At 48.1% G+C, this 15,000-nt stretch overlaps 2 protein-coding genes across 6 annotated transcripts in view; one reads left to right on the forward strand and one right to left on the reverse strand.

Moving 5' to 3' along the window:
- Nucleotides 1-11,212, forward strand: part of lrch3 (leucine-rich repeats and calponin homology (CH) domain containing 3) — a gene marked incomplete at its 5' end in the record, with an annotated part of 27,018 nt that extends 15,806 nt beyond the window's left edge. For 4 of the 5 annotated variants that reach the window (XM_080006993.1, XM_080006996.1, XM_080006995.1 and 1 more), the window contains 6 exons: nt 2,854-2,887; nt 3,414-3,527; nt 3,603-3,700; nt 4,474-4,611; nt 4,825-4,902; nt 9,420-11,212. In XM_080006993.1, coding sequence (XP_079863119.1) covers nt 2,854-2,887; nt 3,414-3,527; nt 3,603-3,700; nt 4,474-4,611; nt 4,825-4,902; nt 9,420-9,590 — 633 coding nt within the window. In that variant the 3' untranslated portion in view covers nt 9,591-11,212. The remainder of the gene's footprint in view (nt 1-2,853; nt 2,888-3,413; nt 3,528-3,602; nt 3,701-4,473; nt 4,612-4,824; nt 4,903-9,419) is intronic. The other variant, XM_080006994.1, reaches the window with a different exon arrangement.
- Nucleotides 11,213-11,983: 771 nt separating this feature from the next.
- Nucleotides 11,984-15,000, reverse strand: part of LOC307235270 (dynein regulatory complex protein 9-like) — a gene marked incomplete at both ends in the record, with an annotated part of 4,720 nt that continues 1,703 nt past the window's right edge. The window contains 5 exons of the mRNA XM_080007304.1: nt 11,984-12,054; nt 12,456-12,510; nt 13,180-13,281; nt 13,524-13,655; nt 13,746-14,066. Coding sequence (XP_079863430.1) covers nt 11,984-12,054; nt 12,456-12,510; nt 13,180-13,281; nt 13,524-13,655; nt 13,746-14,066 — 681 coding nt within the window. The remainder of the gene's footprint in view (nt 12,055-12,455; nt 12,511-13,179; nt 13,282-13,523; nt 13,656-13,745; nt 14,067-15,000) is intronic.

The raw sequence follows: 15,000 nt of genomic DNA on the forward strand, positions 1-15,000 counted from the left end.
TTCTCTAACAAGGAGCTGAACGGAAAAATTCACAACAGGTGTTTGACCCATGAATCCACCAATACATTTCCTGGTTCAATTAGAGTTGGTATTTAAACAGTCCTCTTCATCATGCTGTTCACATGTTGACATCATGACACCAAGACACCACCAACAACTGATCAACAGCACCTCGCCTTGCTAGGCCTCAAACAGGATGTTGTCAGAGGGAAGTGGCCACTGAGCTTAGAGTGTCACAGAGTGTCATCAGCAGCTTGCAACAGAGATACAGAGACTGGAAGAGTCACAGAAAGACATAGAAGTGGACGTCCTTTGGCCACATCCCACACTGATGAGCGCTTCATTGTGAACAGTGCCCTGCGCAACCGCATGATGATGCCACTCAACACCAGGCACATTTAAGGGAGGTGAGAGGCACCAAGTGTCACGTCAGAACATTCAAAACCATTTACATCAGCGTGAACTGCGTGCTAGACCACCTGCAAGGGCACCTGACCACACCACCAGGCACAGGCATCATGGTCTTGCAGGGGCCAGGGAGCATTGACACTGGACGAGGGACCAGGGGCCTCAGTGCTGCTCTCTGATGAAAGTCCATTCACGTTGAGCAGAAATGATGGAGACGTCAAGGAGAGCGCTACGCATCAGCCACTGTCACCAGACCAGCCTTTGGTGGTGGTGGTGTTACAGTGTGGGCAGGTGTGTCTAGTCAATACAGAACTGCCCTAGACTATGTGAATGGTACAGTGACAAGCCCATACTACCTGAATGACATCATTCATCCAGTCATTGTGCCCCTGCATGAACAACACAGGCCTCATCTCATCTTCATGGAAGACAATGCTCCAGCTCATGGAGGAGGCATCATTAGGGAACGGCTGCTGGAGACTGGGGCACCTCAAATGGAGTGGCCTGCACTTTCTCCAGACCTGAATCCCATAGAAAACCTATGGGATCAGCTGAGTGGCCGTGTAGAGGTAACTCTGTACCCCAGAACCTCAATGACCTGAGGGCCCCCTTCAAGAAGAGTGGGGGCCAGGCCTCAGCAGACAATAAGTCGACTTGTGAACAGCATGAGACGTGGTTGTCAAGCTGTAACTGATGCTCAAGGGCACATGACAAGTTATTGAGATGTTGACATTTGTTGTTGTGGTAAACCCACCACTGTTGTTGGCTTTTGTTTCAATCAATTGTTTGAGATGAGGAAATCACCATTGTATCTTCTACTTAAATGCCCTACTTTCATCATATCATATCACTGGAGCGTCAACTTTTTACATTTTCCATAAATTTCACACGAAAGAAAAATATCCCGAACTTTTTGTGAGTAGTGTATATATCCTTCCCTCAGGACTTCTTTGTAATGTTCGGTTTCCCCCGGTGGTTCTGCACAGCGCCCCCTGTCTTTCAGAAGAACAACACCACGTCATCTACACAGAAACGCACAACTACATCTGCTCACTTGCGGCGACTGTAACAGAACCTTAACTTTGCTAACATCCTGTCTGTCTCTCTCCTTCTATGTCTGGCTCTCGCTCTCTATTTCACTCCTCTCTTGGCTTGTCCAAACTGTGTGTGTGTGTGTGTGTGTGTGTGTGTGTGTGTGTGTGTGTGTGTGTGTGTGTGTGTGTGTGTGTGTGTGTGTGTGTGTGTGTGTGTGTGTGTGTGTGTGTGTGTGTGTGTGTGTCTCAGAGTGCTGCTCAGTGTGTGTTGGTGTTTGAGTTTGACACTGACACCAACACCATCAAGCGACGCCCGGGTTCACACAGACAGGTAGTACACATAATGTGTGTATTGATATACACAGATAAGCACACATAAGTACTCCATATACAGTACACCTACGGTTATTATATTATTGGTCATAAAACGTGTGTGTGTGTGTGTGTGTGTGTGTGTGTGTGTGTGTGTGTGTGTGTGTGTGTGTGTGTGTGTGTGTGTGTGTGTGTGTGTGTGTGTGTGTGTGTGTGTGTGTGTGTGTGTGTGAGAACAAGCCTGTCATCCTTTCTTTTCTTCTTTCCTGTCCTCCATATTAATCCAATCTTTGAATTATTATTTTTTCATTTTTTTAAGTTTTTATTTTAACTATTTAAACTTCTTATTTTCCATTTGCTGTTTTTTTTTTTTTTTTTCTACCTACCTACCCCATTGTCTGTCTCTCTTCTTGCCTGTCTGTCTGTCAGTCTCTTGGTGCTTCTGTAGATGGCTGTTGTTCTCGTCCTGCAGATAGCTCCTCCTCCTGTCTGCTGCAGGTACTGCAACTCTCTGAGATCTGCCTGTCTCGCTCCCTCTCTCTGCGTCTCTCTCTGCCTGCCTGTCTCTCTGCCTGCCTCTCGAGTGATATGTATTTGTACGAACCTTTATGAGAGTTCCAACCTGAACGCTCTTCATCAAGCCGAGGAGTTCTCCCACAGCCCCCTCTCATGATGTTGAGGAGGTTAGGATCCAGACTCCACAGTTGTTTATGAGGTGATGGACTGGACGACTGTTGAGAGAATCCCAAGACATGTGATCCTCGTACTGATGAACCGTCCAGTTTTTCACTCCTGGCATGAAATCAAGTCTTTCAATGTGTGCCGCAGTTTGTTGCCAGGGTTTTAGAGGTATTTTTGTGTATGCTTGCTGTTACAGCCAGAAAGACCTTCATCACGGTCACAGTCTGAAAGTTTGTATTATGGTATTTGCATGCGGAGGTTCATCCAAACCGTGCTTTGTTAGTTGTTGTGTTGGTTCCAGTGTATTACTACGCAGTATTACACAGTACTGTGTGAGAGGGATTTGCATGCGCCTCCCTGCCTGCCTGTCTGTCTGTCAGTGTGTGAGGTCTCACAGTGTATTTTCCTGTCCGTCCAGCAGGGGGAGGAGAGAGCAACGTTGTCCCCTTCAGGTGAGAGCTTTACTACGTCTTCATTGGCGGTTGGAGAACGTTTCAGGGGGCAGTAGCTCAGGAGGTAGAGCAGGTCGTCTAGTAATCTGAAGGTTGCTCGATCCCGGGCTCCTCCTGATAGCATGCTGTAGTGTCCTTAAGCAAGATACTTAACCCCTGGTTGCTCCCAATGTCCAGGTCCATCGGTGTGTGTGAATAATTATATTCGCTTTGGACAAAAGTGTCTGATGTAATGCAAGGATTTGGGTTGCACCTGGCTGCTCTGACACGGTGCTGCCATTAGATTGAACTCTGCGAACGGCTTCCAGCCAATCAGATTTCCCATTTCCATTTAGCTCCAGTGTGATATTTGTGATATGAACCAAATGGGTTCCACACGGCAGTGATTCTCTCAATACTGGATCAATTGACTCACTGCGGTTGACGCTCAATGATTGAAAGCTTTAGGTAAAAAAACAAAAAAACATCTTTAACTCATCAATACGTCTGGAGTCATATGCTGTCGGCTGCCATCCTCTCCCTCCAGCCAGCCAATCGCCTTCCTATCCTTCCTCTGGGGGCGTGGCCTCCTGTCGGGCAGCCAATCAGAGACCAGACAGCTTTCTGTATCGTCTCAGTCAGAGAGAAGACAAGCGCAAGGGTAAGACAGGAAGTCCTCAGAGATACTCCTCCAGACGGTTGGAGCGGGTCCCTGATCGCTTTGTTTGTCCTCCAGGTGACGGAGCAGCTCCTCGTCCCAGCGCTGAGGAGGCTCCTCCTGCACCTCCCGCCCTGATCGGAGAGGAGGCCCAGCTCGTGGAGCAACTACGGAAGGTCAGTGAGATGCTATGTCCACCAGGTGGCGCTGTCTTGGCCAGCACTGTTAGAGGGCTTTGTGAGCCTCTCTGCGCCTGGTAGGACCACCGATGGCAGACTGGCCTCAGGTGAGGGGCCAGACAAATGATGATTCCGGGGGAAACTCATCTGGAGTGGGGAGAACGGGGCCCGGTAGATTTGGCAGCCAAGTACCGGCAGGCCGGAAGGTCTTGTAGGGATCAGAACCAGCTCCTTTGTGGAAGTCACTGAGGTCATCAGAAAACTACACAGTGGCAAAGAGCTGAGGGAGACGAGATCCCCCCAGAAATACTGAAGGTCGTGGATGTTGTGGACTGACATGCCGTGTCAGGACCAGTACCAGGGGACTGACGGACGTGTGGTGGTCCCCATTTTTAGAAAGGGAGACCATAAGGGATCCCACGACTCAGCCTCGTTGGTAAAGCCTCTGCCAGGAAACTGGAAAGGAGGATCAGATCCAGGAGGAACAATTTGTATTCCCTCCTGGTCTTGGTCTTGGTCTTGGTCCTGGTCCTGGTCCTGGTCCTGGTCCCAGTCCCGTCCTGGACCAGCTCTTTACCCTCTCATGGATCCTTGAGGGCTCATGGGAATTTTCCAGACCATTCTACATGTGTTTTGTGTCGATTAGTGGCCGATTTTTGTGGAAAATCTCTTGAGCGTGTGTCCCAAGGGTTCAGTGGGAGGTGCCGAGGACTACGGGGAGCGCTGGCCTGCAATTAACATACTGTCTGTCTCTCGCTGTCTCTCCTCAGAACATTGAGGCCAGACTCAAAGTCTCGTTGCCTAGCGACCTGGGAGCAGCTCTGATGGACGGAGTGGTTCTTTGCCATTTAGCCAATCACGTGCGACCGCGATCTGTGCCGAGCATCCACGTGCCCTCCCCCGCCGTGGTGAGTCACAGGGAACTCTGGGAAAACAGACTGAACTCTGGGAAAACAGACTGAACTCTGGGAAAACAGACTGAACTCTGGGAAAACAGACTGAACTCTGGGAAAACAGACTGAGCTTTTTTTACCTCAAACATGTGAACATTCAGCCTAACCCCCTTCCCCCCTCGATCGCACTCTCTCTCTCGCTCTCTTACTCGCTCTCGATCTCTGCAGCCTAAACTCACTATGGCGAAGTGTCGACGTAACGTTGAGAACTTCCTGGAGGCGTGTCGCAGGATCGGCGTTCCACAGGTAACACACACACTAAGTAACACACACTAAGTAACACACACACACACACACACACTAAGTAACACACACACACTAAGTAACACACACTAAGTAACACACACACACACACACACACACACACTAAGTAACACACACACACTAAGTAATGGAGAGGGAGACGGGTCCCGATCAAGACCTGATCCAAGGTCTTCTGGAGCCTTCTTTCTCTCCTTCCCTGACAAGCGATTTGTGGCTCTACTGTGCACGAAGCAGACACTTTCAATTTTGTAGCGTCCGACTAAGTATTAATAACACACTTAGTATTTTACAAATTAGAGTTATTTTATTTGATGAATGTGGGCGCTGATAGGTGAAAATCAACTAAATGGGTTTTATTTCTATTTAAAAAAACAAAACAAAAGAAATGGAGAATGCAGCAGATAGAAGGGTTGTTTGGGGATGAGGTTCAAAAGTGGATTTGCAGGTCAATACTTTTGGTTCTAAGATTTTCGGATAAAGTTTCGGGGGGAAAAAAAATAACAAACGCATTTCTTCTGTGTTTGCTTTACATTGTGCTTCACTAAATGAGGTACCTCCCCCCAGTGGACACACAAGGTTGTACACAATATTTGTACAGGTATAAATGTAAACAGTCACTGATGTGCCAACGGAGAAGCAGAATCCAGCTTCTACACACATTATGTTCTGTGGAGTTGGAGCTTCTGGAGAGGAAGTGGTGTCACAGTGGCCGCAGGGATGGAATACCTATTTATTATACAAGAAGAGGTGTGAGTGCGAGTGCGAGTGCGCGTGTGTGCTGATCAGCCACAACCACCACAACCATCACCACTGTGAGTGTGAGTGTGAGTGTGAGTGTGAGTGTGCGTGTGCGTGTGCGTGCGCGTGCGCGTGCGCGTGCGCGTGTGTGCTGATCAGCCACAACCACCACTAATACTGTAGCTCCCCCTCGTGCCCCCAAAACAGCTGTGAGGTGGAGGCAGTGACTCCACCAGACTCTGAAGGTGTCCTGTGGTATCTGGCACCAAGACGTAAGCAGCAGATCCTTTAAGTCCTGCAAGTTGGAGGTGGGGCCCCCATGGATCAGGCTTGTTGTTCCAGCACATCCCACAGTGGTTACTACCAAAAGTGTCCAAGGAAGGACGACCGGTGAACCAGCCACAGGGTCATGGGGCCCAAGGCTCATTGATGCACATGGGGAGTGAAGTCTAGTCCGCCTGGTTCGATGCCACAGAAGAGCTACTGCAGCACAAAGTGGTGGAACAGTGAATGTTGCTATGATAGAAAGGTGTAGAACACACTGTGCATGGCAGCTTGCTGCGTATGGGAGCTCACAGTGTCCATGCTGACCCCTGTCCACCCCTGAAAGCACCTACAATGGACACATGAGCTTCACAACTGGACCATGGAGCAATGGAAGGTGGAGGTCTGATGAATCACCTTTTCTTCTACATCATGTGGATGGGTGGGGTTAGGGTCCGATCCCATGGAGCATGTATGGGATGTGCTGGAACAACAAGCCTGATCCATGGGGGCCCCACCTCCAACTTCCAGGACTTAAAGGATCTGCTGCTTACGTCTTGGTGCCAGATACCACAGGACACCTTCAGAGTCTGGTGGAGTCACTGCCTCGATTGGTCAGAGCTGTGTGGGACGTCCAATGAGGATTGTGCGGGTGCTGTGACATCACTGCCCCCCCTCCAGGTAGAAACCGGAAGTGAAACTAACGGCTCTCTCTCTCTTTCTCTCCTTCCATCTTTGTTCCAACCATCCTGTTGTTTTTTTTAACCTTCTGATTGTGTTTCACTGTCTCACACACACACACACACACACACACACACACACACACACACACACACACACACAGGACAATGTGTGTTCAGTGGAGGAGGTCCTAGCCGGAGTGGGCAGGGGGATTTATGCCACTGTGTGTGTGTTGCTGTCTAAGGCTCCGCCCTTTTTTGCCCCGCCCCATCCCATCCAATTGGCCGGCTTCGCTGTCTTTTATCTGTCGATCATGTCAGTGCTGTGTGCCATATACTGCCACATCGCCCCGCACATCTAAGCAGTACTAGTACACGCAAAGTACACGCTAAGTACATGAACAGTACACACACAGGACCACAGTGCACACAGACACATGTCACAGGAACCAGTAATATTACAGTAATACTACAGTAATACTACACATGCACAGGTAACTTCTTGCACTGCATGGAAGCTTGATGTCAATCATCCAAAACAAAACCTTTTCCTGTTTGGACAAATTTTACCAATTTGAATGCCTTACCTGCTTGAATCACGTTATCCTTGTTCTTGTGGCCTTATCCTGATTTTAAGGCCTTGTCCGTGTTCAAACGTCTATTCTTCATTTCAAGGCCTATCCCTGGTTCCTGTCTGGTTCTGCGGAGAGTGAACCGTCAAATCAAATCATTAATATTAAGGAAGTTAAAAGAATCTGGGGATCATCCCATGAATCCCTTCTGGTCCTGATGATTGTCCAGGGCGTGGCTTCGCCAATTAAATTATGGGGTCACTAGTTGGTGTTGCTTTACTACACCACCCACTGGTGGCCGAGTGTCCAAACAGGATGAATGACTTCAAATACTTCACTCTTCCATTGACAAAGCACACTCCACATTCCCTGGCTTTAAATCCAACATGAATTATTTTTGTTAAACGCTCCATGAAAATGTCAAGCTTCAAGCCCTGAACTCCACCACTAGAGGGCGCCGGGACTTTCCTGCCTTAAGTAGACGATATTTTTATAACCAGAGAATAAAAGCCAAATATACGGAGGCTGAAAGTGTACAACTTTTTCCATATAAGGTCTGCTTCCTGCCTGACTAAGCCCCGCCCCCTGTGCCTTGTGTGCGATTGTCATGTCATGAAGTGTGCGTGCTGTTGTCATGGTTACGACTGAGCGCCTTCCCGAGTGAAAGCAAGCGCCGCAGGACCCGGTCCCAGCCTCAGTGTTTCAGACTGAAGAGTCGTGGTTCACCTGGATGAGACGATGACTCACCGCTCTGAACCCCCCTGCGGCTCAGAGCTCAATGTAGAACTTCCTGAGTTGCATTTGAACCTCTGCGTCGCCCGTCGTTAATGTGCTTTCCACTGGAGTCGGACGCGCTCCCACTTCATCGCCTCAGTTCAACATGGCCGCCGCGGTCAGTGTGTTTGTCGGGCAGCGTGTGGATTCTACAAATCTGGAGCTGAAACTGCAGAGTTTAGTTTGGATCCAATTTCGAGGTTTGTAATAAAAACTCATGCAAGAGGAACCTTCAAAACCATGCTGCCGTGACGACAGCTCTGTTATCTCTGGACTCGCGTCCGAACGATCTTCCACGAAATTCCGGTTAAAATTCCATCGCTCTTTTCTCAGTATTAGCTCAGATTTTACCGAGTTGTGAGTTCGGTGGAACGCAGCGTTTGACCTGCATCAGGAAAACAAGCAGCGCTGGCCAGTCCCTGTCGACGAGCAGGCTGACGCCACACACTGTGATGATGTCACGTCCTGTTTGACAGTCTATTTCAGTCTATTGATCAAGGCCACAACAAGCAGTTTGGACACCAACTGTCCCTGAGCAAGGCACTGAAACCCGAACCCGGCTCCTGATGAGTGAAATTCCCCCATCGGCCCCTAAATTTCCCCCCAGGGATTGAAGTGTCCTGTTCATCTTGATTCGAGGCTTCATACGACGTCTGTGGAGCTGGAGATCTTTACGGGTCGACCCGGACCAGAGCCCGACCCGCGCGGCTTCACGTCAGCATTTCACTTTGGCTAATTGTGTTTGGGTCGGATGGCGTGTTGTGTAATACCGAGTTGATCCAAAAGTATCAAAATGCATGGAAGTATAAATAAATCAAAAACAAACATGAGGTTTAATTGGGGATCAATTAGGAACAATAACTTAATTATCAGACCCGGTGGAATTCACAAAGTCAAAACGGGTGTTGGTATTTTTTTAATCTTTGGGTCAAAGAAATGTTGCTTCCAATGGGATCTGGGGTTCTGGTGTGAGAACCACAGGAACCACAGGAACAGGAAGTTCACTGAACTTCCTTCCTGCAGAGCCTGGTCTGCAGCGTCCTCGTGTTGGAATCACATCTCTCCTGAAAAACTGAAGAAAAAACATTAAAACAAATTAAAACCTTGTGGGAGTCGGATTCATATTTCACACACACACACACACACACACACACACATTCTTTCCCTTTCCTTCCTTCGCTTCTCTCCATCTTTGTTTATTTTTCATTTTTCCCGCTACGTTCTTTTCACTTTTTATATTTTATTTTGATCTGTTCTGTTGCCATGGTTACAGTTATTATTTATTCATTCGTTGATTTTTCCTTTCTGCGTCTCCTGTTTTCGCCCAAAAACATCCCTCCGGCGTGTGTGTGTGTGTGTGTGTGTGTGTGTGTGTGTGTGTGTGTGTGTGTGTGTGTGTGTGTGTGTGTGTGTGTGTGTGTGTGTGTGTGTGTGTGTGTGTGTGTGTGTGTGTGTGTGTGTGTGTGTGTAGAGCCAGCTGTGTCTTCCCGTGCACGTCCTGGAGCAGCAGCGGCTCCCCCTGCTGGCGGGAACCGTCAGCGCTCTGCTGCAGCTGGTGCCGAGCAGACACACCATCGCCACAGCAACTGCATCCGTCGCCACGGCAACCGCAGCCACAGCTCAGCCCCCTGTCGCCATGTAGAGGAGCACCAAGACACACACAGAGATAGGTTTTAAGGTTCTACTGTCAGACAGGAAGTTACAAAGAGCAACTTCCCGTTTGGTGTTTGTCATCTGGGGAAAGATGTCTGTTCCCAGAATCCAATATGGACAGACAGACAGGTTTTTTGGTCTACAGACATGTTTACAGACAGGTAGAACGACAGACAAGTAGACAGACACAAACATCTGCGCCACAGTTTAATGCAATTCAGCTGTTTGTACTCGGGGTGTGCGGGGCATGCTGTCATACTGCTTACTAGCTAGAGGGCGGTCTAACCACTCCATACTGCTCACCAGCAAGTTAGTTAGTGACTAGACACCAGAAGGGACTGGTCCAGATGGTGGAACCAGGCCTTTTTAAAATCAAACTTCATTTTCTGTGTTTGACACAGTTTTGATTATATTTTATTATTAAACATGAAATGTTTGTTTTGATGTTGAGGAATTATTAATTCCATTTTACCGACCAGTTAAAACTACTCCAGACATTCTGTCAAAACAGGAATCAATGCTGTTTGAAGGATATTTATTATACTTATTATGAAGTGTGGACACTAGGAAGAGGGAACATCTTCACTAAGACATTGGAGAAATGTCGCATCATTTCACCAAAGATAACACAAACAAGAGACACTCAAATACCAAAAATACATCTACTAAAAAAAAACAACGTTTTGGTCCAAAAACCTTCATCATGAGTTGTACTCATGATATATAGTTAGTGCTGTGCACACTAGGCAGTGAGTGGTGTGCACACTAGGTAGTTAGTGGTGTGCACACAAGGTAGTAAGTGCTGTGCACACTAGGTAGTTAGTAGTGTGCACACAAGGTAGTTAGTGGTGTGCACACTGGGTAGTTAGTAATGTGGACACTATGTCGATGGAGTTATGCACACTAGGTAAATAGCGCTTTGCACACTAGGTAGTCCGTGGTATGCACACGGGGTAGTTAGTGGTATTGGCACTCGGTAATTAGCTCTATGCACACTAGGTAGGTGGAGCTATGCACACTAGGTAGTAAGCAGTATGCAGTGTGGAGGACGACTTGGCTGATGGAAACTGCTGGATTCATAAGGAGTTCAAGTTTTTTTTATCATAAATATATGTACAAATATATGCTGTAAATATAAATATATATGTAAAGCTGAAATTGGTAAAATGCTCGTTGCCACGGTGACACTCAGACGCTGTCCATCATCACTGGTCAAAGGACATGTGCAGTTTAGCCTCACTGGCTAACTGGTTTCGGACCGGCCACTTCCTGCTCTGGACTGGTGGGCGGGGCATGTTGCAGGAGGAGGTTTGAGTGACAGGGTTCGTATCCAATCCCACAAAGGGTTTTTTAGGCGACTTTGTACAGATGTTAGTGTTGACGCCCGTGGACCATGTGACCGGCGCCCACAGAGACATTCCGGAGGTTTCCATGTTCCAGAGGACTGACCGCTTCACCAACTTTTTACATTTTCACTAGTACTTCACTAGTACTAGTACTATTTCACAAGTACTCGTGTACCTTGAACCATGTATAAAAAAAGATTGATCTTGTCTTGATTTAAGACTTGGATTATACTTTAAGTGCATTAAATAAAACCTCTCCTTTGAATGTGTTTCCCGGTGTCGTTGATCAGAGCCAGCAATTACTGTTGTCCTGTTGACCTGTGTTCACCTAATCTCATCCGTTAAAACTGGCGTGTTGTGCCGCCGGATGTTGAGAAACATCCCCCAAGGAAAGTTTTTTTTTTGGTGCACAGACTTACTCTGGAAAAATTTAGAAATAAGTGCAAATATTGAAATATGTTTAACTTATTATTCTACCGATACAGGATCATTATCGGTCATTAGTGGTGGGACCGACGAGATCGGCCAGGCCTTCAAAGAGAACAAGCAACACTGGTTCAGTCAAGGTATCCTGCCATCGTTCAGCCTGACACTAGCGGGAGCTGGTTCCACCACTGTGGCACCAGAGGAGAAGAGTAGACTGGGATGAGCGACCTCTGAGGTCCCATGGTGATGGTGTGCTAAGCAACCAGCAGTGATGGAGGGGCGGAGTCAACGAGACGGACTTTAGAATGTGACCAATGATTGAAGATTAGTTTTGTTTAGTTCAGTTGGATCTTGAGGTGGAGCAGAGACATCCGGACACTGAGCATCTGAGGGGGTAGAAGGTGTAAAGTGGAGTGTCATCTGCGTAATGATGGAGGAAGCTGTTGGAGGAGATCAGAGCGGAGGGATCTGGAGTAGAGGGAGAACAGCAAGGGGCCCAAGGCGGAGCCCTGAGGGACACCAGGTGTTTAGACCGGGTGGTCTGGACGGAGACAGGAAGGACAAGGGCTGAGGGTGGGATCCTCTGGATGTCAAGCCTCTCGGTAGATCTTCAGAAGCCCAGAAGCAGGTCCCTCTCATCGGGAAGGTGGCGAGCTGACCGGGCAGGGGTGTGCATCACCACTGAAACAGCACGGAATTCATGTGTGGTTATGAAAAGGTGGGAAAAGGGAAGAACAAAAGTCCTGTGACCCCCCCCCCAGCAGGTCCAGAGTACGATCAGGACCAATGGAGATGGTTGGTACCGCACTTAAGATTTCTGCTCCTGTCATGATTGGACTCTATACAAGTGACACGGTGTGATGATTCGTTCAGTTTTACAATTATTAGTTTGTTTGATTCAGGCAGTTCAATTCAATTCTCCCCAAATTTATTTAGGAAGAATAAAACATGTAAATCGGTCACATTCAGTGTGAATTCTGCCAAATGTCTTCACCGTTTTCTTTTTTTAATTTTATCCCCAAACGATGAACAATTCGTCAACTTGTTCACGACGAACGAATGGTTCCCAAGTGGTGCGTCACTAGTCAGGCTGATGGAGCACGGTGGATGGATGGAGGTGGTGTTCTGCTCTTGCTCCTGATGGGGGGGAATGGGACCAGAAACAACATCAAACATCAACAGATCCAGACGTGTTTTAATCAGACAGATTCACTCCAAAACAAAAACAAATACAAGTGAACGACTGAAATTCAACCAATAGGCTGGAGGAGGAGGAGGAGGTTTCTCCAGGAAGCAGCTTCATTTCTTCTTCTTCCCTTTCTTCTTGCCCTCCTTCGCTCCTTTCTTCTCCTTCTTGTTGGGGAAGATGCCCAGACGGAACATGCAGCCTTTCCACCACGACTGGATCTGAACACACGAGTCCCGGATAACAGGTTAGTTAACCAGCTAGTTAACACGACTAACAAGATGAGTTCACAGCTTAACCTACGGGCTAGTTTACCGGACGACTAGTGGCTAGTTAACAGCTTAACCGAGGTTCCTTTGCACTTCATGTATTTTAACTAGTTCCGCCTTCCTGGAAAGCAGAATAAACAGATCAACACATTGACCAAGTGATCAACGTGATTCAACCTTCACTCAGTTGATCATTGTTCCTGAAAAACAGGCTCAGTGATCGGCCGCCATATTCTTCTGTCCAATCAGAGTGAGTCCATCATTGTGACCAGTCCGTCACATTGTCAGTACAAATACCGATCATAGGCCTGGGTTGAAAAGACATTGCTGTTATTATGGGATGCTGGTTACCGTGCAAGCAGCCCAATTTTCCTGCTCCTCCTTCTCCCGCAGTTTACGAAGCTCTTCCTTCTCCTTCCTGTCTTTAATCACCACCTCCTCTGCCTCTCGGTACTGGAGGGACACAACCACAGCCTGGTACTGGTGGACACTGGGACACGCCCAGTACAACCGCTCTGTACTGGTGGACACTGGGACACGCCCAGTACAACCGGTCTGTACTGGTGGACACTGGGAGCCCCTCAGTACAACCGGTCTGTACTGGTGGACACTGGGACACGCCCAGTACAACTGGTCTGTACTGGTGGACACTGGGACACGCCCAGTACAACTGGTCTGTACTGGTGGACACTGACCTTGTGGCTGAGCTCCTCCAGCCTGGCCAGGCTCTGGGTTCTCCTGATCTTCAGGGAGGAGAGTTCCTTCTCCTTCTGCTCTGTGTGTTTGTCATATCTCTCCATCACCTGCTCCAGCTGGGCGTCCAGCAGCTGGAGACACAAAACTTCCCATAATCCTCAGCGTTAAAACAGGAACAAACAGGTTCCGGAAGGATCCCGAAGGATCTCGACGGTTCTTACCGTCTGCTGCTGCTGCAGGAAGGTGCACGTCACCTGGTGAATCCGCTGCTCCTCCTGGATCCTGGAGGAGAGGTTCTGAAAAAAACAACAACCTGGGTCTGAACTGACCCCAAGGTCTGAACTGACCCCAAGGTCTGAACTGACCCCGGGGTCTCCTACCTGGATCTGGCGCTCCAGGTCCTTCTCCTTCAACTGGTTGAGCTTCTGGGTCTGGTGGACCTTCAGATCGGCTCTGGACTCCACGTACTGGTTCTCCAGCGACGTCTTCATGTTCATCTTGTGCAGCTCGTCCTTCAGGTGTGCGGTCAGCTGCTCCAGACGCTGCAACACCACCAACATCTCATCGTGTCGCTCGCTAATAAATCTACACTCGGTAATAAAACCATGAGGCTTCCATGTGCATTGGAGACGGTGTCACTCTCGTACGCTCAGAGTTTAGAGGAAAATTATGTTTTTTAACCTAAACTTATTTTTCGATCATTGGGAGTCGATGGAGCTGAACCAGAGCATTGCTTCGGCCCAAACTGCTCGCGATTATGCCGTTAAGCGGCAGTTGGCTGATGTTAACAACGAATACTGGATCAATTTCCAATATTATGATGTCAATCACACGGATTGACTCCCAGTGATTAAAAAAATAAGGTTTCGTTTTAGAAATACCAGCGTTGCCGGTGTTGACGTGGTGGCTTCCCACATCAGAGGGGGCGGGGCTTCAGAGCTTCATTTGTTCCGGAACACGATCCGGGACCGCCCACAATGGGACCGGCACCGATTTGATTGGATCCCACGCCTCCTTTGAGACGTCAGTCCCGTACCCGTCAACCCTCCCCTTTTCCCCGGGATTCTCCCGTGTTTGACACTTCTCTCCCGTTGTCCTCCCCTTTAAAATTTCGTAAATCTCCTGTATTTTTAACCTTTCAGAAAATAAAAATGTAAAAAAAAGCAAAGCGATCTCTCTGCATGTATTTATTACACACATGTTGTTACATGTGTAATAAAAGTTTGTTTTTTTAGTTATTTATTTTCCTAATTGAATGAAATAAAAACAGACCCTTGCGTAACAGGGACACTTTCTCGGTCACCCTCTTAGCCCCCCCACAGTACCCTCACTACAATAAACCACACTACAGCACTGGCCAGTGGGGCACCACCACGTGACCAGGCCAAACATCCCTCTGGTTTCCATGGTAACATTAATCCAGCCCGTGGTGTGGACCAACCAAAGTCCTTCTAAACGGACTGTCACCGCTCCAAC

This window comes from Zeus faber (assembly GCF_960531495.2).
Source record: "Zeus faber genome assembly, chromosome: 9".
Classification (NCBI taxonomy): Eukaryota; Metazoa; Chordata; class Actinopteri; order Zeiformes; family Zeidae; genus Zeus; species Zeus faber.